The sequence below is a fragment of the Globicephala melas genome, chromosome 2 (genome assembly GCF_963455315.2).
Source record: "Globicephala melas chromosome 2, mGloMel1.2, whole genome shotgun sequence".
Lineage (NCBI taxonomy): Eukaryota > Metazoa > Chordata > Mammalia > Artiodactyla > Delphinidae > Globicephala > Globicephala melas.
In genome coordinates, this window is record NC_083315.2 from 166,858,009 (window position 1) to 166,883,573 (window position 25,565).

Sequence of the window (25,565 nt, forward strand, 5' to 3'; positions counted from 1 at the left end):
CTTGGAGAAGTATGAACTTGAGTACGAGGGAAAGGGCTGGAGAGGGAGGTGAGGGGAAAGAGGAGAAGTGCCTGTTTCACAGAATCAAAATACTCTTGAGTAGTCAAGGTATCTGTATTTCCAGCACAATCAGAGTTTGGAATCTCTTAAGCCCAGCAATTCTCCTGGCTGAGTAAGAAAGGAAGAAAAACAGCTCTTCCCCAGGCAGCCCAACAAGCCAGCTGGAGCAACCCATTCGTAATCCCAACTTCCAGGCCTAGAGGAGGGGAGGCCTTCCTGGAAGAGGAGTGACCAAGAAGAAGTACTTGCCGTCACCACCTCTCTGGATGTTGGCAGAGGCCCCAGTGCGAGCATCCCAGCATCCCAGACAGGCTGGTCCCAGACACCTTGAACCTTTACTGGGTTCTTTCTTTGGAGGCCAAAGGGCAAAGGGGTGCATGGGTGCCACTGTCAGGTCCTGTCCAATCTTTTTTTTTTTTTTTCTTTTTTTTTGCGGTACACGGGCCTCTCACTGCTGTGGCCTCTGCCGTTGCGGAGCACAGGCTCCGGACACGCAGGCTCAGCGGCCATGGCTCACGGGCCCAGCCGCTCCGCGGCATGTGGGATCTTCCTGGACCGGGGCACGAACCCGTGTCCCCTGCATCGGCAGGCGGACTGTCAACCACTGCGCCACCAGGGAAGCCCCCTGTCCAATCTTGATAAACTGAAGGAAGGCCCACGCTGCAGGACTAACAGATACCATCCGCATTTGCAACCTAACCATATTTAGAGAGAGGAATGGGATGGAGAGCCAGCATAAATCAAGTCCCCATACACTGGGCTGTAAAGGGGAACAAAACAAGGCCAACATCTTGGCACAGTCTTAGAAAGAGACACACAACTGTGCAGTGGACTCAGCCTCCTTCCTGTCTCTGTGAGATTAATAGTCTTCAAACACCACCTGGTTGGCTTAACTCAGCTGCTCAAAAGCTTTAGCTCTTCTCGAATCACATCCAGACTCCTCAGCCGGTCCATCCCGAGACAGCGCCCACTCTTATCACCCTGCCCTGGTATCCCACGCTCCCAACAAGTGGGACCACGCTCAGGTTCCCAGAAGGCCTTGGGACTCCTGACTCCCCACATTTCTCATGCTGTTTCTTTCCCCAGGAGCACCTTTTCCATCAACTCTCATACCCCTCCCCACGTCTGCTCTTCAAAATCCTAACTGCTCTCAATTCCATGCCACCTCCTCCAAGCAGTCATCCTTGATGGTTCAGAGCTCCCGCCTCTGGGCTCAGCAGCACTTTGTATCCATTGTACTCTGCACTGGATGACAGCTTTTTATCCCCCCTCCCATGGCTGGTGAGGTCCTTCAGGGCAGGGAACAGTTCTTACTTATCTCTATGTTGCTCACCCTAGCACCCAGTAAGTGCATAGGAGGTGTTCCGTACAAATGAGCTGAGTGAATCAGCATCCTTGCTCAGCAGATGGTACCAGGGCCACCAAACTGTTGGCAGACACTGGTTGGCATCAACTTCTCGTCCTTGTATCTCCTTCTTAGACTCTCTCCTTTTCCTCTTCATCCTTCTCCACCCAATCCTGCTGGCTCTCTCTCCAAACTGTGTCTGGGATCTGTCTGTCTACCTCTCCTTCCCCTTGGCCACTGCCCCAGTCCAGGACTCCATCTCCCATCACCTGGACAACAGCGATAGCTTCCTGGCTGGTCTTCCCTATAACTCTCTTTCCCCTCCAGCCCATTCTGCACTCGGCCACCAATGATTGTCTTCGAAAGTAAATCTGTGAGTGCCACCTTATTGGTCCAAACTTCTTTAGTGGCTTTCCATGGCACTTTGGGAAAAATCCAGCTCTGTAGTATGTAAAGTATGGTTTTCAAGGCCCTGCGTGATTTGGCACTAACCTCTCTAACATCGTTTTAAACCACTTTCCCCCTTGATCACCACACCCAGCACAACAGTTGTTCCCACCACAGGGCTTTTGTACATGCTAGTCTCCCTGCCTGGAATGCTCTCCCCGGTCTTCACAAGGCTAGTTCCTTCTCCTTCAAATATCAGACAGCTCGGAGAGACCTATCCTGGCCACTCTGTCCAAGGTAGGGCCCTCTCTGTAGCCTCCGTTTCTGCCATGTAATCACCACTATATCCTCACATCCCCAGCTCCTGCCACAGCATCCACCCCAGAGCAAGAGTTCAGCAGATGTTTGAACACCTGCAACAATCTCCCACTGGGCATCCGGACTCTAGTTTCATTTGGTTCTTGACCAAAAAGTTAGAAGGGTTTTGGGTTGTGAGCTTTTTTATAATCTTTTTTTTTTTTTTTTGTAGTACGCGGGCCTCTCACTGTTGCGGCCTCTCCTGTTGCAGAGCACAGGCTCTGGACGCGCAGGCTCAGCGGCCACGGCTCACGGGCCCAGCCGCTCCGTGGCATGTGGGATCCTCCTGGACCGGGGCACGAACCCGTGTCCCCTGCATCGGCAGGCGGACTCTCAACCACTGCGCCACCAGGGAAGCCCCAGGTTGTGAGCTTTTTTATAGCAGAAACCAAGAGTGGCTTCTTGATGGCGGTTTCTCAAAAAACTAAAAATAGAGCTACCATGTGACCCAGCAATTCCACTCCTGAGTATATACCTGAAAAAAACAAAAACACTAATTCTAAAAGATACATGAACCCCAGTGTTCATCGCATGTACCCCAATTATTTACAACTGCCAAGATATGGAAGCAACCTAAGTGTCCACCAACAGATGAATGGATGAAGAAGATGTGGTATATATACACAATGGAATACTACTCAGCCGCAAAAAAAATGCAATTTTATGATCAAGGGATCAATCCAAGAAGAAGATATAACAATCTTAAGTATATATGCACCCAACATAGGAGCACCTCAATATGTAAGGCAAGTGTTAACAAACATAAAAGGAGAAATTGACAGTAACACAATAATAGTGAAGGACTTTAACACCCCACTTACCTCAATGGACAGATCATCCAGACAGAAAATCAATAAGGAAACACAGGCCTTAAATGATATATTAGACCAGATGGACTTAATTGATATTTACAGAGCATTCCATCTGAAAACAGCAGATGGAAAACAGTCTTTTCAAGTGCACATGGAACATTCTCCAGGATAGATCCCATGCTGGGCCACAAAGCAAGCTTCAGTAAATTTAAGAAAATTGAAATCATATCAAGTATGTTTTTCGACCGCAACGCTACAAGATTAGAAATTAACTACATGAAAAAAAATGCAAAAACCACAAACACATGGAGGTTAAACAATATGCTACTAAACAATCAATGGATCACTGAAGAAATCAAAGCGGAAATCAAAACATACCCAGAGACAAATGAAAACAAAAACACGATGATCCAAAACCTATGGGGTGCAGCAAAAGCAGTTCTAAGAGGGAAGTTTATAGCAATACAAGCTTACCTCAGGAAACAAGAAAAATCTCAAACAACCTAATGTTACATCTAAAGCCACTAGAGAAAGAAGAACAAAGAGTGAAATTTTGCCATTTGCAGCAACATGGGTGGACTTGGAGGGCATTACACTAAGTGAAATAAGTCAGATAGAGAAAGACAAATACTATATGATATCACTTATATGTGGACTCTAAAAAATACGACAAACTAGTGAATGTAACAAAAGAGAAGCAGACTCACAGATACAGAGAACAAACTAGTGGTTACCAGTGGGGGGAAGGGGCAATACAGGAGTAGGGGATTAAGAGGAAAAACTATTATGTATAAAATAAGCTACAGGGACTTCCCTGGTGGCACAGTGGTTAAGAATCTGCCTGTCAATGCAGGGGATACGGGTTCGAGCCCTGGTCTGGGAAGATCCCACATGCCATGGAACAACTAAGCCCAAGCACCACAACTACTGAGCCTGTGCTCTAGAGCCCGCAAGCCACAACTACTGAAGCCCATGCACCTAGAGCCCGTGCTCCACAACAAGAGAAACCACTGCAATGAGAAGCCTGCGCACTGCAAGGAAGAGTAGCCCCGACTCGCTGCAACTAGAGAAAGCCCGCGCACAGCAAAAAAGACCCAACACAGCCATAAATTAAACAAAAAACAAAAAACAAAAAACCTACAAAGATATACTGTGCAACACAGGGAATATAGCCAATATTTTTAAATAACTACAAATGGAGTCTAACCTTTACAAATTGTGAATCACTATATTGTACACCTGTAACATATAATATTGTACATCAACTAGACTTCAGTAAAAAAAAAAAAGAGTGGCTTCTCGCTTCTGAGTATATTTAAACTCTTAACTGTTATTTTCATTTGTCAGCATTGATTCACTTCAGAGAAACTATCACCATGTTTCTTACAGAGTTCAACTCTTTTCCTGTACCCACAGAAATGACCTCCATGATGGTTCCTCCACAATAGGCCTCTGCTCTGGGCTAGACCTGGGTGCCAGGATTGAGACCCAAGAGGTGGCTTTGGGAATGCCAGTCCCAGGGCCCTGGAGATACAGGTGGGGCAGATCTGGGCTGCATAGCCAATCACAGTGCCATGAAAGTGATGAAGGACTCAGGCGTCACACCCGGAAGCACTGGGTGGTAGGCGTTCATCCCCCACCTGGCAGATGCATAAACCATTTCCCTCTTTTAATTACACCAGTACCAGGCCACTTACAAAGCCCTTCATCAGAGCCTTGTTCGAATCCGAGTGCTCATTGAGGGGCTCGCTGGGACCTGAAATCAGATGGTTCTGTCCTGGTTCCAGGACAGCCCTGGTCCCAGCATCTCTGGGGCAGACCCCACTGGAGCTGCTCGCCTTGTAGCAACTGCAGTGTCCGGCCACCCCTCGCTGCTTTCTTCCCATAGCACTTACATTTCTAGCACACTCTACAGCCTAAAGCTTCATCAGGTTTATTGTTCTCTGCTCTCTCTCCCCTGCCAGAGTAGCAGCTCTGCATTGACTTGGTTCCACGGTGTAGCCCAAGCTCTTGGAATGTAGAAATGCTCAAGAAATGTTTGAATGAATATAGGTCTCCCAGTCTTGCCATCGCCTCCCCCAGCCTCAGCTCCTAGCATCCCGGGGACTCTGCTTCTGAACCTTGATCAGCACACCCACCTGTGACAACGCAGACCAGATCTTCCACTGGGGGCCCCTGGTTGCTCCCAGCCACATCCACACTAGCTCCCCTACCTTGCTCATGCCCTTTCCCACTCAGCTCATCTTCCTGAGGCCAATCGTACCTCTCCCCACCTTGCAGGTATGCAGAGTGGGCTCGCCTCCTCCCTGAAGCCTCCCTGGATTGGACTAACTTTATCACCACCTGACTTCCAGTGGTCCCTAAGTGGGAGCACGCATTGGTTTCAGTTCTTAAGCTTCTTCCTCCTTCATTCTTCTCCACTCTAGAGGAGAAGGTAAGTGGATACAGGAGGGTGGATACCAGCGCCTGGTTACGAATCCCGTGAGCCCTCCCAGTGCTCGACTCCTTGCCTATTCCCCTCTCCTGGTTTTCCTCCTTCCCCTCTGGCTGCCCTTTCTCGGGCTCCTCTTTCCCCGAACCCCAGGCTCTGTCCTCCCCCTGCTCTCCCCAGGTGATTGATCTCCAGTGACTTTGGCCCCAAGGCCGTTGCTGCTCCCACCCCATCCTTAGGGCCAGCTCAGCCCTCTGCCCTCAACTCCAGACCCACCAGCCAACCATCTCCCCCGCTGTCCTGTGCCACCTCCAATGCCTCGTGACAAAGCCTGGAACTCCTGAGGCCATCCCTCTCCCTCGTGTCCTGTCTCCAGGACAGAGTCTTCCTTTTCCCTCACCCTGGACAGCAGCTGGTCACTGAGTCCTGAAATTTCTCATGCTTCATAGCTGCTGCCTGTCCCAGGCCACCGTCTCCTCCCCACCCTCTGCTTTCAACTTCCTTCTACTTTGACCCCAGCCAGGGCTGAGTAAAGGCAGCTTAGGTGGCAGCTCTCCAGTCGGACCCAGTCGGACCCTCCAGGGCTCGCACTGCCCGGGCAGTGAGTCTGAGACTCCAGGCTTTGCCACGCCTCCACTCCTCTCTCACCATGCCTCCCATCACCGTGGCTTCCCATCCTTTGCTCCTGCCATTCTCTGTGCTGTGAGCACGCCCAGCCCTCACCTGGAGAATCATCCCCGCTCAGCTCAGCCAGTGCCTCCTGTAGGACACCTGCTCGAGGACAGACCCGCTCCTCTCAGGGGCCCGACGGCCTGCGGACACTTGGTGCTCCGTTAGCCTACAGTTCCTGTGTGTTCTGCCTTTCCTGGCTGTCCACAGGCATCCCAGACTCCACATGAGAGAAAGCAGAGCCCGGATCGTCCCCCGCTGAAGCTTCCCTGGGTTCGCCCTGTCTTACCCACTGTGTCCTCCTCGGTCTGTGGCCTCAGCAGAGCTCTCCATATGTTTGTTGAACGAGTAAATGTCTGTGAGTGATTTGCTGCTCTTTAAATATATGAATTAGGTATCCTGATGAAAGGAGAACACTCGCTTGAGTGCTGACGTGCTTTCTCGGGTGCTAAAGAGAGGTGTGGGCTCCTAGCTAGGAGATGTGGGTCCATCTGGGTCTGACCGGGGCAAGGTCACCTGTGGCAATGACAGTGGAAAAAGGTGACAGCTTGTACCAGGCGCTGCTGGTGCCCTTCCTGGGCTCGCTGGCTGGGCTTCCAACTGCCAGGGCTGCAGCTCTGCCTGGGTAAGTCGACACCCCACCCTCCATCGAGCCCTAAATAAGACATGGTCCCAAATGCTCCTTGGCAAATGGCAGACGCTTAAAAACATGTCAGTCCCCTCTCTACCCCCCTGCCCTGGACAGTTTCTCTTCTGTCTTCCTCATTTAGTCACACATGCATTCATATATTCAAACACTCAGTGTGCGCTTTCCATGTCAAGCTCTGAGCTGTCTCTGGGGACAAAGACGAATCAACAATCCCCGACCTCAGGGACTGGATCAGAAACTAAACAGGCCAGGCTGGGCGCTTTGACCCGGACGTAAGAGGGACATTCTAGATGACTTCCGTAATAATATGAAATAGCTACGTCTGGCAGGGCGATCACCCCGTGCTGGCACTGTTCTAAGCACCGTCACCTTCAAACTCATGTGACCCTCTCAACAGCCCTATGAGGAAAACGAGGTCCACGTGAGGCCAGAGTCAGAGGGCGTCAGAACCAGCCTTCCATCCCAATGCGACAGGCGGGGCCCTTTAGCCAGGATCATGCCCCCCACCCAGCAGGCTCCCCTTCCATTATGGGGGCCGCACCCTCCCTGCCCTGTGTGGCCCCAATTCTGGGGTCATCACAGCGTCTGTAGCCGTACCAGGAGGTCACGCACGTGCAAGCCTCATCAGTCTTTTGGGCCCTCACGTCTTCCTCCTTCTGGTACAGACCCCTTCCTGCCTCTGGCCTCTGGTTCCAGCCGAGGGTCTCAACCTTGATTCATGCAAAAAGCACCTCCACTGAGGGCGGGCCCGGGCATCAGTCGTGTCTAAAGCTCGCAGGGGATGCCGATATGCAGCAGGGCTCAGGCATCCAGCCAGAGGCAGGCTACCCGAGGGCAGGGCTGTGCACAGCTCATCTCTGCAGCCCCGAGACCTGCCAGGGCACAACCTCTTGGCAAACATTTGTTCAATAAATCAACGAATATAGGTTTGTTAAGAAATTAAAGTCCACGTCAATTTGTAATCTTTTATTTGCTGGATATGAGCAAATACATGGAAGACAAACGATTCCATGTACCGAAAGATATTACGGATATCAGACACTCGAGTTCGGGCACAAGAAAATCACGCTACCATACACGTGATGCTCAGTGTCGAGGGGAACTCAGGGCAGAGCCAGCCAGGCCTTCTTAGGGATGGGAGAGCTGAGACTGGTTTGGATAAGAGATTTGCTCAAGCAAGGATTATATTGACAAGAGCCCATTTATTGGGAGTGGGAACGTAGCGGGTGCTGGGCTAGGCCCACATATTATTCATGCTCCCACAAGTACCTTCGGAGGACGGCATCCTGAACCCCCTTCGGCAGATGAGGAAACGGAAGCTCAGAGAGGTTGAGTGACCAGCACGCAGTTGGTAAGAGACAGAGCCGGGCCCAGCCACCAGATCCTACTACTCACAGACCAGACAAGTGGCTCAAAGATAACAGCACAGAAACCCCTCCTCCCGCAAATGATGAACATCCAATACCCCAGGGTCCAGATCAACGGCGGCAGTGAAGACCAGCTTGGCACCAACATGGCCCGTGAAACAAGAAGCGACCCAAGTGACACAGCCTGTGTTGGATATCCAAAGTCCCGTGTCACACGCTCACCTCTTCCCGGCACCACCCGGGTCTGCATCATTATCCCGCTGCTGAGATCACAAACGTCCAAGGGGACCAAGGAGGGGGAGCTTGTGAGTGACGTCCTGAGGCTTCCCCGCTTCTTCATTCCACAGGACCTAACAGCATCCTTGTTGCCCTCGTTCCCTACAACCGCAGCCATCACCTCACCTCCAAAACCATCTTAAATCAAACCAGGCCTTGACGCTGCTGCCTCTCCCCTCCCCCCATCCAGGCCACCTCACAGGCTCCCCCATCACCCCCTGGACCGAAGGGACACCCTCCTTGCTAGGAGCCGGGCTCTGTAAAGTATAAATGAGGCCACACCACAGCCCTGCTCAAAACCCTCTCGAAGCTTCTGCTTACACTTAAGATAAAACCCCAACCCCTTCCCTGGCCTCCCAGGCCCTCCCCCTGGGCCTCGCCTCAGCCAGCAGCCCCGGCCCCTCACACACCCCGAGCGCACGAGGAACTCGCACTGCTGTTCCCTCTGCTGGGAACGCTCTTCCCCCACGTCTTCCTTGCCCACACCTTCCCTTCAATCGGGTCTCAGCTGAAATGTCATCTCCTGTCCCCAGACCACACAATCTAAGTGACCACCCAGTCACCCCCTATCAGATCTTGTGATTCTAATTACCTTTGTAGGATACGCTATCTTCTATTTTTCTGGCGATATTTTTGGTTTATTTTCTGTCCCCCACACAGGGACCCTTCCATCCTGTTCACCACTGCACTCCCAGAACCTTGTACAGTGCCTGGCACAGTGCCCAGAACCTTGCACAGTGCCTGGCATACAGTAGAGCGTAAGAATCTTTGCAAAAGAAACAAATTAGTAGCTACTGAGGACCTGTGATGTGCCAGGCATATGCCAACAAGCTGGGGCTGTAAGTGGACACGGCGGACACACGCAATTCTTTGTATCCAGCAAAAAGCCCAGGCATTAGTCAAATGATTAATTAGATATAAAAAGTAGAATGATTGCTATAAAGGAAAAGAAAAAGTTCAAAGAGTGTGTGTATGTATGTGTGTGGTTTTAAAACGTACACAAATTCCCTGACACTCCTCTACCATGAGGTGGAATCGAATTCCCTGAACCTAGAAGCTGAGCAGCCTTGGTTACTCGATTCCAAGGAACAGAATGCAGCGGAAACGATGCCGCATGATTTCCTCAGTTACATCATCAAAGGCATACAGCTTCTACCTGCTTCTCAAGCTTGGAACCCTGCCACCATGCTGTGAGGAAGCCCAGGCCACGTGGAGAAACAAGACCAGCTGGGGACCCCTCCAGGAGCCCTCATCAGCCACCAGGCACAAGCAAGGGAGCCTTCGACGTGGCTCCAGCTCCAGCCAACTGATTACAATTGCACGGAGACCCCGAGCAAGACCCTCCTAGTGGAGCCCCGTCACCCCCCATAACTGCTGAGAGGAAAGGACAGTACACTTGGGTTGTTTTTTTAACCACTAACTTTTGGCGCGACTGACCCCATAGCCATCGAGACCCAGAATAGGCAACAGAGTGACCTCTGTAGAAGTCAGGGAAGGTTTTCTGGAGGATATTTGAGCTGAGATCTGCCTGAGTTGAGGTTAACTACTTTGAGGGGATGCCTGGCAGACACGAGGACTAGTATATACAAGAGGCTCCGAGACAGGAAGGAGCGAGGCCCATTCAAGGAGAGGAAAGGGGACCCCTGAAGCGGACTCTCAGGGATGGAGGAGGAGAGTTAGGCAGAGGACTCGGCAGGAAGTAATCCGGTGACCTGGAAGTACTTCCCCTCCTTACCAGCTGGGCCGCCGAGAACAAGTAAGTCACCCTCTGAGTCCCAGGCTCCTAAGGGAAATCGGGGCTGATACGACCTCCTACAAAGGAGTACGTGAGGATTAAAGGGGAAGAGAAGCACAGACCTTCCACCTCAGTACCGGGGGCTGAGTACCAGTTCCTCCTAGTGTTCTGGCTGAGTAGAAAAGCATTCTAGAACTTCCACAGTCCCATTTGCTTCTCTCTGTTAAAACGTGGCCCTTGGCACATAGGAAGGGAACCAGGTGGCCCCATTCCTAGCTCCACCACTGCTGTGTGACCTTTGCGGAGTCAACCTCTCTTCGGGTTTTTCTAAGAATAAAATGAAGGCGAAAAATCAAATCTATCTCAGTGCTTTGAGCTCCTTAAAGACAGGCACTATGGGAATGCAGGCTCACGCCTCTGTTCTGCCACAGCTATTTTTGGCCCCATCAGCCTCAGAAGCAGGTCTCGTGGAGGGGGTGTACATGCTCTTCCTTGAGGGCTGGTACACGGCTCCTTCCTCGGCCGCAGCGTCTGAGTCACACGCGGGGACGAGTGGGCCATCACTGACATTTACAAAGTCGGCCCAGTCCTGAGCCCTGGCAGCTGCCGTGGGCTTTTTGGTCGGGTCCTCGAGCACGTCTATTCCTTTGCTTTGCCAGGGTTCACCTCTGCCCATGCCTTCCAGAAATACTTTCACCCAGGGACTCTGGGGCTGACCCTGGGGATCACAAGCCTGGTGACAGCTGCCCCTACTGGGGCAGGAGTGGTACTCTCAGTAAACCTTTTCTTTCCTGTTGAATACCTAGGGGCATCTACACATCCTTAAAGCACTCATTTCCTCCCTGCGTTTCTAATCAGATGTTCCTTTCTCAGCAGCGAGGTGCCGGAACCACGTTTAAACAACTCCCAACCTGAACGTCAGTGACCTATTATTATAATTATTACTACTACTGTTATCATTAGTATTACTTATTAGCTGCCATTCAGTGAGTGTCACTTGGGTTCCAGGCTCTGCGCTGTGTTAACTTCATGGCATGGAATACTCACAACCGCCCAGCCCATATGCAGCAGGTATTGTCATTAGCCCCACTTCACAGATGTGGAAATTGAGGTCCCAAGCTGTTAAGGACACGTTGCCCAAATCACTTAGCTCATGAACAAGGGTGGACCCCAGATCTAGAGGGCAGGACAGCCAGGTTGAGCCACTGTGCTGTAACACCACTTTTAAGCATGTAGTTTCTGCCAAGTACAGGCTGTATAATTTCCAGTCTTCACTGCAATCCCTCCTGAGGTTAAGTATCATTAGCTCCATTTTACAGATGAGGAAACTGAGGCTGAGAGGGATGAGGTGTGCCGAGGGTCGCAGAGCTCGGAGTGGAAGAGCTGCACGTAACTCCAAAGTCCCTTGACTTGACTGCCGTTCTCTAGGACACTGGTTCTCAAAGGGTGTGCCCTGGCCGGCCAGCGCATCAGTGTCACCTGAGAATATATTAGAAATGCAAATCCTCTGGCCCACCCCAGACCGACTGAATCAGGAATTCTGGGGATGGGATTCAGCAACCTGTGTTTGGACAAGCCCTCCAGGGGATTCGGACCACACCTGCATTTGAGAATCACCCAGTCTAGTGCCTCCCACTGTTTGCAAAGGTTTACAAAGTGCAGCTGCCCTAGGCAGTCGCCACCTAAAGTGTGAAGGACGTGGGCAGAGCTGGGGAAACAAAGGGCAGAAACTGGAGGTGCCGGTCAAGAATCTTCCACATCACAAGAACCCTTTCCAAGTTCCTTCTCGGTGGCAAGCAGGACTCAGGGCAAGGCTGTCTCAACAGACGTCCCAGGGCGGCTGGGAGGGGCAGCCGAGCTGGGGACCCACAGACAAATGTGGGGTTGAGCTGCCCCCGTGATCAACACGTTCTAGAATGGAGCTGGAGGCGGGGGGTGAGGGGACAGTGCTCTTGAAAGTTTCACAGTAAAACAAAATAAAACATAAGAAATAAATTGAAAGACCATGTTGCCACTGCCAGAAGGGTGGCCCAGCAGTAGGTGACCCACCATCCCAGTTTGCCCAGGACTACAGGGTTTCCCGGGAGGCAGGGCTTTCAGGGCTAAAACCAGGAGAGTCCCGGCCAACCCGGGATACGTTGGTAGCCCGGAGCAGCAGGGCAGCAGCAGGTGCTGTTTGGATGAAGAGGGAGGCCTGCGTGGCCACAGGGAGGATGCCCAACAATTCTGGCAAATGTTTCTGGCTCTTCCTTTTACAGGCGACTTTATAGGTCTGTGTGAGTAGGTACAGAGGTTTCCCTGTGTCCTCTTTCTCCCTCTATCCCCGACACGTGTACCAACGTCCACGCTCCTGCAGAAGGACATTCCTGCAGCAGGGCGCCTCCTGCCTGATCCTCGGGCTCCAAACTCCGGGCCTTTGCTTCAGCCTCTCCATGGACTGTCCGGCCACCCTGTGCTCCTGCCTATCCGAGGTCTACTTGGAAATTCTCCCATGTTGTCCTGATCCTCCCTTCCTGCCCCTTTTGGAATTAAATATCTTTCCCCCAAAGCACTGCTTTTTTCCCTAAGTCTAACACTCAGAGGCTGCTCTTTATCAGAAAGATTTTCCCACAATGGTTAGCAGCAATGGATACCGTTTCCCACAGTGGTTAGCAGCAATGGATACCGGTCCAGTTTTCAAAAGTGCTTGCCACTTACATGAATCCTCCAGTCAACCCCATTGGTGGGTGAAAACCTCACACCTAAAACTCAGGCTTAAGTTTACCAGCCCTATTTCAACCCTTCTACACCGCTGGTGGGAATGTAAATTGGTACAGCCACTATGGAGAAGTATGGAGATTCCTTAAAAAACTAAAAACAGACCTACCGTATGATCCTGCAATCCCACTCCTGGGCATATATCTGAAGAAAACCATAATTTGAAAAGATACATGCACCCCAATGTTCACTGCAGCACTATTTACAATAGCCAGGACATGGAAGCAACCTAAATGTCCATCAACAGATGAATGGATAAAGAAGGTGTGGTACGTGTATACAATGGAATATTACTCAGCCATAAAAAGAATGAAATAATGCCATTTGCAGCAACATGGATGGACCTGGAGATTATCATACTAAGTGAAGTAAGTCAGACAGAGAAAGACAAGTATCACATGGTATCACTTATATGTGGAACCTAAAAGAATGATGTAAATGAACTTATTCACAAATCGGAAATAGGCTCACAGACATAGAAAACAAACTTCTGGTTACCAAAGGGGAAAGGCTGGGGAGAAGGATAAATTGGGAGGTTGGGATTAACATATACACCCTACTATATATAAAATAGATAACCAACAAGGACCTACTGTATAGCACAGGGAACTCTACTCAATATTCTATAATAATGTATATGGGAAAAGAATCTGAAAAAGAATAGATATATGTATATGTATAACTAATTCACTTCGCTGTACACCTGAAACTAACACAACATTGTAAATCAACTATAGTCCAGTATAAAATAAAAATTAAAAAAAAAAGTTTATCAGCCCTCTTATCATCATGCAGAGGAAGTGGCAGGGCTGGCACATCAACCCAGGCTCAGGGTCTCAACCTCTCATGCCGTGTTCTCAGTCTTTTCATTACTCGGGCCCCGCCATTGAGAACAACTCTCTGTGGGCCTTCAGTGCACCCAACACAGGGCTGGACGCAGAGCAGACACTCGGCAAACGTTCACCAGGTAAATCAGAAGCCCTTGTGAGCGGCAGGGATGCAGGCACATCTGATGACCAAAGGAGCAAAGGCTGGCATGTGCCTGGAGCCAGTGTATCCAGAAAGATGGCAGGAAAGGACACTCCTAGACACACCCTCTGCAGATTATGGACCACCGCACCGTGAGCTCCCTGTGGGCAGGAGCTGCTCCTCTCTTGATCATAGCTGACTTCCAAGCCCCTGCCAGCACCTGGGGAGCTCCGTGCACACCTGCTGAAGCCCCGTGCCCTCTGGGAGAGGCTAATTCCTCAGGGATTAAAGAATATGCAGAAGTTGTGGATGTGGCCATAGCTCTGTCTGACATTAGCGGGCAGTACTCGTGTGTGGGGTTCTGGGCTGAGCTCAGTGAGAACCAAGACAGTGTACAAAATACATTCTCTGCCACTGGTCTAATCTTCCAGGAACCCCATGGCTGTGGAGTGCATCCACTGTCCTCCTGCCCAGTGTCCACGTCTTCATCCTTGGGTTACAACCCCTCTACCTGGATTTTCCTTTCAGAAGCCACCACCCTCTTAACCTCTATCCATAAGCCTCAACTGTCAACCGTGGTCACATGGCCCAGGCCTGACCAATCAGCACATTCCATCTCGTAGGCCATCATGATTGGTTCAAGGATGGACATGTGACTCAAGCTGGTCTAGTGAAAGTCAGCCCTGGGTCTTTAGTTGAATGATTGAGGAAGAGAAGCTCTCCTTGTAGGGAGATTACTAACTGTAAGGTTGACGGAATCCTGGAGCTTGGAGCCACAGAGACTGCGCCTGCCTGAGAGAAAAGGTGACCCGAGAGAAATCACAAGAGAGAGATGGACACAGAAACCCAGTACCGTCATCATATAAGACCTGCTGCTGGAATATTCCAATACATGAGCCAAAAAACGAACAGCTCTCTCTAGTTTTTGCATCACTTAAGCCACTTCAAGATGGGTTTCTGCTACTTGTAACTGAAAAAGTCCTACCATAGAATCTGTAACTGAAAAAGTCCTACCATAGAATCAAACTACACCTGCTGTCCTCCAACCCAGAAGTGCTCTCAGGCCTCAAGCTCACAGGAGGCCTCCGTCCCCTCACACCTGGCACGGCCACCCGCCTCCCCTTCTCCACAGCCCCCCACCTGGCTTCAGGCCTTCATGGCTGGTCTGGGGCCTGAAGTATCTCAGTGGTCCCCTCTTTACCCCAGTCGGGTAGCTCACCCCAATCCACCCTCCACATGGTCAGGAAAGTTGACTCTGAAGCGGACGGTGTGGGATCGTGTCACTTCTTTGCTTAATACCTTCGTGGGCTCATCGCTGCCCAGAGTAGCGTTTCCTAAAGGATGGGGCGCGTGTCCCTGCAGGTAAGTGAGCTGGTATTGGATGACACGTGGACCTGGTGCTCAGACACACAGAAACATAGAACAAGAAACTTAGGCCCCTTTTGATTCTCTCACAAACCTTCTGATTTCTTTCTTGAGAACTATCTCCGCACGGGGCTACTACAGCTCTGCCACCCGTCTACCTACCACCTGCTGCGCTCCCTTTTTAGCAGAAAGAAAGGAGGCCTCGAGCTCAGAACCTTTCACGACAGGCTAGAACTTTAAAACACCGGTGTGTTTGCATTTGTTTTTATGTCACCTTCTACTTACGCAAGTGATTCTGGTTTTTCACTGATGGTAGTTATTAAAGTTTTCTTTGGAGATTAATTTGTATCAACACAAAAGTGAGTCTGTTTAAAGAAAAAAAAAATAAGGCAAACAACAGGAGGTATTTGGATAGGGGAATGTTTGGCAAACAGCGATTCACAGGATGAAATGTGATCTACTCGGCCGGGCACACAAGGCACATCACAGTCTGAGGGGCTTGGACCTCCCATGAGAAGTCCCATAGCGTCACACCTCCAAGCCTTTGCTCTCGATGGTCCTTCTGCCTGGATGCCCTTTCCCCACCACCCGTTCAATGACCTAGAACAATTCCATTTATTATGAAGACCCAAGTCAATGTTATTGTGGCTGTAGTTTGGCCCAGCCACTCAAGGATTTCCAGTGCACCTGGAGAACAATTTCTGTGCTCTCTCAGGTCACTTTTTGTCGGTTGCTGACAGAAGGCCTTCCTTGAGGCCGAGAGATCCCAGAGACCAGAACGGTCTTTCAGGTCTGTGTCTGGCACAGATGCTCGGTTCGCACAAGATGAACTGAACAGACTCTAACTGGCGGATGTGGATCCATTTAGGTACAAACACACCTGGAAGCAGCAGGGGCCTGGAGCTTGAATAGCAGAGGGAGAAGGAATTTCATGGAAGGGAAGGGAGTGAGGGGCCAGGGGCCTGAGGCGGGGCCCTACAGTACAGCCCAGGGATTCCTTCAGGAGACAGAAGGAGGGTGAGCATCTTGGGATGGCAGGACCCTGCAGAGGCCGGGAGCACAGGGCCTGGTAGGCTGAGGTTCTTGACTTTAACTTGCACTTGCATCATCTCAGAACTTGTTAGGATGCCACTTCCTAAGTCCCACCCCGAAGGCTCTGACTCAGTGCGTTGAAGTGGCCCTGTGCAGCGTCACTTTAAAACGAATGCTTCAGGCGATGCTGAGGGCCACACTTTGAGAAGCACTGAGCCACGTGTGTCAGGGAAGAATGGAGACAGGTGGGGGCCTAGCAGACAAAGTGCAGAAACACATGGGAACTGCAAAAGATTCCACCAGAACACCGCATCCCTGCCTGCACACCGCAAGCTTGGAAACACAGCTTACCAGAGAATAAGCCTCGTCCAAGTTATTTAAAACATGCCCCAAATAACTCAACGGAGATGTGTTTAATGAGGTGGCTCCACACATGAGCTTGGGCAGTCTATAGGCCGCAACTTGAGTGATCAAACCCGAATACAGAATCTCTTGTTAGAGACCTTATCAACTGGCAATTGTAAGCAGGGAACTTAACCCCTACGGGTCAGGACTGAAGCCATTTCTGGCTAAAGAAACCCTCCTTTGTTTGCAATCAGATTGTTCAGAGATGAAATCAAGGAAAACAAGTGACGAGGCGGGGGAGGGGATGCGCGGGGGTGTGTGTGTGTGTGTGTGTGTGTGTGTGTGTGTGTGTGTGTGTGTAGCAGAACTTGCTGCAAATAGCTGAACGGCACCCGTGTAACTTTGCTCTCAGAGCCTCCACCTCGGTTCTATACTAATTGCTCCCTTACACATGCATTAAAATCAAAAAATGAAACCATGCTCATGAGAGGGGTATTTCAGACCAGTGCCCATGGTTGCCCCCCTTCAAGGTCTGGCCTTCGGAACAATCCAGGCAGAGCCACTCATCAAATGGAGATTGACTTTTATCTGATTAACCAATGGAGAAACATCCTTCTCCATCTCACAGGAACATTCTGTGGGAAAGGCGTTCTGCAGACTGCAGGGAAAAGTTGGGTCTTGGCTTCCCTCCTGCTCGGCCAGTGGAAAATTACAAAGGAAGCAAGGCTGCCCTCTGCTTCCTGGCTTCCCGGGAACCTGCTTCCCAGGTCCTTCCTGGGCCCAGGAAAACGCGAAGAGAAACCGGAACCAGAGCTGAGCCTTTACTTACCTGGGGCGGAGAGAAGTCGGGGAGGCGGCGGGGGCGGCGGGGGCGGGGGCAGCGGGGGCGGGGGCCGGCACTGGCAGATGTGTTGGCAGCTGTCCGTCACCTTGGAGCAGGACTTCCGGGGCTCCCCGTGTGTCACCTGCAGGAATGGGCACGGGCGCCCGAGAGAAGCCAATGCGGCATCTGGGAGCCCAAAGGGGACCACCCCGACGCACGCACCCCTCCCCAGACCTAGGCAGGAGGAAGAGCCAGAAACTGGGCTGGGTCGCAGGGAACAGTGTTACGCGGGGCTGGCCTGGCAGGGATGGAGACCTAGGTTGTATTTCCAGCTCTGTGGGACCGGGACAGTTGGCTTGGGCATTCATGAGAGGCTTCTAGAATCTCCCCATCGTGCAAATGAGGAAACTGAGGCCCAGGCAGGAGAAGTGGCCGCCTGAGGTTCTCACACCCAGATGGTGACAGGACACTGATTTTACCTTCTGCGTAATCTGACCTAACCACTTCTCCCATCTGCCCGGCTACGGTGCAGGACCAAGCCCTCACCTCCTCTCTGGCCACAGCTCCTGATGGCCTCTGTGTGTCCACTCTGGGCCAAGGTCCCCCCACCTTGGTGGAGGAACCTTACCCGGCCAGGCCTCTGCTCTGGTGGCGCACGTGACGACGGGGAGCAGAGCAACCTCCCCAGTGTGATGCATGAGCCACCCGAGTGGCCTTGTGGGAAACACACCTGACCACACTGCCTGCAGGCCCCCGCCCCGCCATGCCCGGATGCTCACCCACAGCTCAGGGGAATCACCGGGCCACAGGGCCCTGCAAGGGAGGGCCCCCTCCCCTCCTGCTCTGGCCTTCTGCTCTGCTCTCGAAGCCCTCCTTCCGGTGCCTGGCGCCTGGTCACGCTCCCTCCCTTTGAGCACGCTGCTCCAGTGGCCTGGAATCTCCTCCGACACCTTTCCCTCTGCTTTACCCATGACTCAGCTTGGCCATCACCTCCTCAGGGAAGCATCTCTGACCGCCCCGCCCCCACCAGGTCAGATCTCCATTTTACAGGTTCTCCTGGCACCGGATTTCACTCTGTGAGGCAGAAATCCACACGGGGGCGTTTACCTAGCTCAGCCGCCTATCTACCACTGGACTCTAAGGTCTGTGGGGTCAGGGGTCAGGCCTTTTGTTTTTTCTCTCGCCATCATAACACCTAAGGAAATGCCTGGAATTCACCAAAATCCACACCTCTTGATTCCTGGGCTGGTGTTCTTTCAACACCAGTCCCACGTCCCCCATCTGTAAACTAAAAAGGGGAGCAAAAGTGGGTTGTGTTCACCCAGTGGCTCCCAGCCTTTCTTGCACATCAGAATCTCCAGGCAGCTTTAAAAAATACCCATGCTCGAGCTTTTCCCACGCCAGTGAAGTCAGCATTTCTACAGGCGGAGCTGCGCATGCGTATTTGTTGAAGCATCCCAGGTTAAACTATGTAGCCAGTGAGAGAATGGCTGGTTTAGACCAACTGCCAACATCCCTCTCTATGGCAGAGGGCCATAGACCTTTGAACCTAGCATTTTCTGCCTGTCCAGAGAACAGCTGATTTAAAGCCATGAAGGAAGAGTTGGTGGTCACCCCCTACTTCAGTGATGCCCACAGTTCATCTCTCTGGCTGTCATCTCCGGTGAGTAGAAACCCAGATCCCCAATTTCCCTGCAACCAGCCACGGAAGGCCTGCCTTTGGGGGCCAGTGCAGACCCTTTGCTGCACGTGTTCCAGGCCCGCAGAGAGAGCCAGCAGGGCTCGGCTGCTCCCTTGCCACTTGGCAGGTGTGAACAGGATGGGTAACGGCTACCGGAATGGCAGCAGGCGGTGGATTGATTCACAGCCCTGACTTAATATTGACGAGGCCACGAAGCTCCTGCTCACCACCTTTTAGTGTTTTTAAAGGACCACTGACTGCATTGCAAACTCTGGAAGGCAATCTTACCTCCCGCCGGGAAGAGCATCTCCTCAGACCGTGAGCCTTTTCTGTTATTTTACGGAGATGATTAACTCCTTAGATGTCATGGCAAATCCACTGGCTTCTCCCCCAGCGTAGTTGTCAGCCCTCCCATCACCATCTGGATTCTGACCTTCTAAGACCATGGCGGTTGCTCAAACTCTCCCTTCTCCCAACGGCTGGCCTCTGAGATTGCTTCTCCGCTGAACTCTACCAAGTGTGCAAACCTCAAGCGATGCCATCGCCAAAGCAATTACTTTCCCACCCTCCGAGGTGCAATTTCTGCAAGAACGTTCAAGGGGAGCACGTTTCTTTAACCTGGCCCAACACAATGACCTATTTTCGTGAGAGGCTGTAAGGGCACATATGGATAAGAGTGCTTAATGTGATGAAATTACAGGCAGGGAAACCAGGGCCAAGTTTCAAGGCTGAAGTGGGGGAAGTGCAGGCACACACGGCGTGTTAAACATCTGTGGTCTCTCGTGTAACGGTCCCACTGAAATGCGAGCGGGCATAACTGCTTACCCAAAGGTCATCACAAAATTAGCGGGCCTGAGCGGGCTGTCCTTCTCCCCAAGGCGGGGACCCCTGGGGCTCCTCACTGGTTTGGTCCAGTGCAAGCCTGTGGCCGCTGAGCCTCCTAGACTGACAGCTGGTTACACAGGTCCTTTATCCACTTGCCGACTTCTATGCATCCTTCAAACCCAGCTCTTACGTGGCTTTCCCAGGCAATCTGTCCTGAACCCCACGCCCCCCCAGATGAGACCCAGCTGCCCAGTGCTGCCTCTTCACCTCGTAAACCCTCCCCTTTGGGGCCCTTTTCCCACTGTTAATGTCCTCCCACACTAAGTTGTGAGCATCTTGGAGCAGAAAGGTAGTGGGTCTGTGCTTTATCAATCCTGACTAAGCGTGACTTCCTGAGCCCTACTGTGTGTCAGTCATGGGAAACAGGCTCTCCTTTCGCCATGAGGATAATCAAGAGAGGTAGCTCTTATCATCCACGCTTACCGGCTGGGACGACAGGCTTGGCAAAAGCTAAGTGATTTACCAAAGTTGCACAGGGCCCGGCGTTCCGTCGGCGCTCAGTAAAAACGTGTCCCGGGGGCTGTCTGCCCAGCAGTGGAGAGACGTGGGATCTACCCCATCCCCCAGCTCCGGGTCCACTTTGGGATTCTGCGGGTCGGCAGTGTTGTGTTTAGACCAGCAGAGAGGAAACCTCAGTACCACGAGCTTGTCTCAATGCCTAGCTTGGTTGGTTTACATCCTGGGGAGTCTTACCAGGAGAAGCAACTTGCCCCTGAAGTCACTTGCTCTTAGCTAGACTTAACCAAGAAGGAGCAGAGGCCCAGAGAGGTCAACCACCCGCCTAAAGCCGGTATCGTGACTTCCTGTGACCACTTTTTATTCCGGTTTCGCCATCTCCTGCCATCCTGTCCCTGCTCTGCCGCGTCCTCCTGGGGCCAGAATCCTGGGGCCCAGAGAGCTTCCGCAGTCACCTGGATTTGGTCCCTGGCACTGTGGTCTGGGGGACACAGTCCTGTGGCAGCCAGTTCCCACTTCTGGCCAACCAGTGTAGCTCTCTGGCCCAGTCCCCCTAAATAGTCCTTGAATCCATCCACCTCTCCTCACTCCCAGTGCTACAGCCCTAAACCAGGACACCATCACATCCCCACCGGGTAGCCCTGCTCTCTCCTAGCATTGCCAGATAAAATACAGGGCACCCTGTAAAGTTTTAGAGAAACAACATTGTTTAAGTATAAATATGTCCCAAATATTGTATGGGATATACTTAACGCTCAAGAACGATCCATCGTTCATCTGAAAATTGAACTGGACCGCCTGTATTTTTATTTGCTAAATCTGGCAACCCTACTCTCACCAGCCCCTGTGCCCCTTGCCTCGCCCCCTCTCTGAATCCAAACTTTGTGCTGGAGCTGGACTGAGATTTCTAAAATGCCAATCTGAGGTTGTGTCGTCTCTTTCTTAAAACTTTCCACGGCCCCCAGAGCCCTCAGGATCAAGTCCAAACTGTAAGACACGATGTTAGTGGCTTACAACAGAGGCCTCGCCTGCGTTCTTCCAATGCCCTGCCCTCTCCTCCCACCTCGGGGCTGTTCCCTCCTCCGCCTGGACACTTCACTCACGCTTGCATCCTGACTCCTGATTTCTCCTTGTCCGTGTCTCAGCCGAAGCGCTGCATCCGCGAGGTTTCTCTGAATCCTCCACAAGCTCCCGTTTCTAAGCTATTTGCTCCTATTGAGCACTCCTGCCTATTATGACTTGTCTCACAATCTCTCCGGTGCTAGACTGTCAATGCCATGAAGGCAGGGACCCCTAGATCCCTTGCACTTAACACGGGAGGCCTGGCAAACAGTAGGTGCCCAATAATTGCAGCTGACTAAATAAGTGAAGCTGTAATGACTGACCACAGGGGCAGGGGGTCGGCATCGCCTGGGTCTGGGATGGCTCCTCATTGCCACACAGAGACCCACAGGCCCGGATCAGAGCCTGTCTCCATGACAATTGCTTTAGGGGGGCGCCCACAAGGATGATGGCTTCTGGCATCTTTTATCGAGACAGTAACTCGATACTGTTACAGCGCCACAGTAACTTGATGAGACACACTCCTGTCACACCTAATAAATTCGCCAGCCTGTCATCCTCTTCACTTGCAAAAAAAAAAAAAAAGGACTCATGTGGAAGTGAACTTAGAAGAACCCTAAATCACAAAAGCTCAAAGTCTCAACTCCAGACACATGAAGGAAAAAAGGGAAGAGCCTCAAGAGTGCCCCCACCAACCTTGTGGCCATTTAATGTCATCTGACTGTAATGATTAAGTTTCTTATCATCCAGGCAGCAGCCAGAGGCTCCGGGCTGATCTCAAGGTTGGAACCTGATGCTTTGAGGGACCACAGACCTCTTGCTTCACCAATTATTGTGCTGGTCTCACCCTTCCAGATGTTTACGACTTAGAGGGATTCTTCTGGCAAAAAGTTCATGAAAGCACAGATAGATTTCTTTATATTCAAGAAACTCCTATGACGTGACAAATGACACTCTCTCCAATTAAAGGAAAACACATGGCTTTGTGCACTTTGATTTTTCCTCTTCTCCTCTCTCTTCTGGTTTCAGCTCTTTTGCTCAAAAACCAAATCCATTCCTTCCAAAGCCCCTTTTCCCTTGACTTCTCAGTCCTTATCATTTGTAGATTAATCTTTCCAGTGCCTCCAGCCAAGATGTTACCCGTTCTACTTGCCTGGAGGATTTCTTTTCTAATTGATTTCCACAAAACTTGATTTGTATTGAGTAAACAGCATCTGAAATACACACACACAAACTCACACACACATTTGCTTGTGTGAGCACTGCCTGGCTGAAGAACACTGCTAAAAAACGAAGCTGCTTTACGAAATCCTTTCTTTGGTGGTGGGAGTGGGTAGGGAGGTGGTGGAGCTGCTGTTTCTATCCTGCTAGTTCCTGCAGAAAATTCCAGTCCTTGGAGATTAACAACATCATCATGTTGCTCTCTGTACTAGCTGAAAAAGTCTCCCAGAAGAGGGAAAATTGTAAACAAACGAATACAAAAAGGAAGTGAGCTTAACACCTGAGGTTCAGCTAAAAGTTGAACGAGAGAAACTGGTCCCAAACCACCCAAGTGTTTCGAAGTGACAAAAGTCTGAATCCCGAGGAGGCAGAGCTGAGTTTAATAACTGCCGCTTCACACATTAAACAAAGCTGTCAAATTCCGAAAGGAAAACAACTGTGAGTGACACAGAAGCAAGCCAGGGAAGAGAGCACAAGATGGGCCTGGCGCTGCAGCAGGGGGTATGCCCCTCCCCCACTCGAGCTCTCCCCCGAGCTGGCTGGTTCCAGCATTAGAGCCCCTGGTTCTCTCCAGGGGTCACCAGGGCTGCCATACAAGCAGGACTGACCACCCTGGTTCCCAGCAACGCCCCGTCACCTGGGACAGCTCATGAGCCTTGGCAGCCTGGCAAGCAGTGTTGCTCAATCCCATCTTCTCTGGACTGTCACCTCCTACTCAGGGCAACTACCTGAATAGTCCCCAAGCCCCAAAATGCCAACAGAAGGACATGAAGCTGCAAACACCCCAGAGTGGGTATTTCAATGACTGAAATGGTAAAAATGCTGATCAAAACCATTCAAAATTGTTGATCAGACTACGTAGCAATCAACAGAGTACCTGGCTAGCCAGACAGAGGCGTGACGTTACTATTACTAACATCAATAATAGCAGCACCAGCTACCATTCAGTGTTTATTATGGTTCAGGAGCTGCGCTAAGTAATCTTTATCTCATCAAGTACTTATAATAGCACAGGGAGGAAGAAGAAACCAGAGCCCAGAGAGGTTAAGCGCACTGTCTAAAGTCCCCCAGCTGGTAAGGGGCAGAGCTGGGGCTCAAAATTCAGAGCTGACACCAAAGTCCACCTCTTCACCATTCCACTGTACTGCTGACTGTGTGCATTCTGGGAGGGACTAGGGACCATCCCATCTTACCATCTCTCTGACCCTAACACAGGTCACTCGAGTTGGTGGCTACCTGGTCTCTGCCCTGGGGACTGGGGGGCCCGGGGTGAAGATTCCATCCTCAGGCAGTCCTTATAGATGGACAGCTCCTTCTTACATTCCCCCACCAGTGGCCACCTCGCAAAACCTGTCCACATCCTCAACTCTACTACCTACAAGAAACAACCCCTTCTGTGTTGAAGTCCAGTTTAAGAAGGCTAATATGAAGCTTACTAGTGGCTCTGACGGAAAATAAAGAAGGTATATTCTTGGTATCATTTTTCTTTTTAACTTTGTAAAAGCTCTAAGGTTTCTTTGTCTGCATTTCTGCAATAGAATATTATCATCAAGAAGGCATTCCCTCAGCCCTTTCTGTTCCAAGGCGCTGTCCTGAAGGCCTCAGCAGGCCAGGACCGAAGCCTCCTTCAGGAGTTTCTTATCTTTTCAGAGCGAGAGTATGCATCCTTTCTTTTCCTAAACTCTTCCCAGGACCAATCAGAGGGGCGATTTTCAGGAAGCCAGGGTCGTGGGAGTGAAGTGACAACCACCCCCTACCCGGTCCTGACCAGGAGGTCCTCAGGCGCGCGCAGCCCGCGCCACCGCTCACCTGCACGAAGCCCCAGAGCGGGTGGAGCGCGCAGTGCAGCAGCAGTGAGGGCCAGCAGTAGCCACGGCGCAGCACCAGGTCCCGGAGGAGCATCTCGGCCCGCGGCACCCGCTCCCGGGGCGAACTGTCAGGGGAGCAAAGCTCGGGTCAGGCAGGCGCCGCCGGCACCACCGTGGTTGCGCACCCGCACACACGTAGCAGTCCCGGTTGGGCGGGCACGCCCCGCACCCTGGGGCACCCTCGTAAACCAAGCCTGGCCTTTCATTCCAGCTTGCATCCTCGCTGACCCTTCATGCACACTCACAGGGGCCGGCATCCAAGAACTTACAGTCCGTCGTGGTGCACGCCCCCGGAATCCTGCGCGCAAACCCTGGCCCCGTGCACACCTCCAGAAACAGCCAAGCACGCTTACCGAGGCCCGTGCACCTCCCCAGAAACAGCCATGCACAACTCTCCCCCACTGTGAGCACACTTCAAACCCGGCGGGCACCATTCACCCTGCGTGCACACCCACAGAAACGGCCGTGCACACCTACCGACTCCTGCCCGCACGCTCGCTGACCCCGCTTGTACACGCTGCGTGCACCCTCTCTGCCCCGCCGGCCCTCACTGCGCACACTGCAACACATGCACCTCAGTGCGCGCCCCGTTTGCCCTCGCGCTCTGCCGAGCCCCGGCCTCCGGCCTCAGGGCACGAGCTCCCCCCGCGTCTCCATCTCCGCCCGCACCCCTCCGGGGCCTTACGCCACCTTGCCTGGCGGCGGCCCCACCCGATCCTCGGCGCGAGGAAGGGAGGCGCCCGCTCCCCCCCGCGGCAGAATCTGTTCCCGAGCGGCCGGACGGCCCCCATTTAAAGCCAGCCGCCTCCCCAGTCCCCCGCCCTCTAGGCGGGGCCTCGGTCCTCACCCTGGTGACTGCGCGGGCGCCTGGGGGCTTCACATGCCTGGGAGGAGCGCCGGACACTGGAGCAAAAGTTTGCGCGCGGTTTGGGCCTCCGGGGCGGCTGAGCCGGGGCCCCGGCAGGGCGCGCTCGCACGGGGCGCAGGGCGCGGTGGCTCCGGGCTGCGCCTGG

General features: G+C 52.1%; 1 protein-coding gene across 5 annotated transcripts in view; it reads right to left on the reverse strand.

Moving 5' to 3' along the window:
• PRIMA1 (proline rich membrane anchor 1) overlaps positions 1-25,560 on the reverse strand; it is a 63,799-nt gene extending 38,239 nt beyond the window's left edge. For 3 of the 5 annotated variants that reach the window (XR_011377266.1, XM_060295225.1, XM_060295227.1), the window contains exons 1-3: positions 25,400-25,560; positions 24,494-24,617; positions 17,386-17,521 (exon numbers count right to left, since the gene is read on the reverse strand). Coding sequence is in view for 4 of the 5 variants with exons in the window: in XM_060295225.1 (XP_060151208.1) it covers positions 17,386-17,521; positions 24,494-24,586 (229 nt within the window). In the remaining variant the exon portion in view is untranslated. The other 2 variants (XM_030883495.2, XM_060295226.1) reach the window with 2 other exon arrangements.
• Between the last annotated feature and the right edge of the window lie 5 nt (positions 25,561-25,565).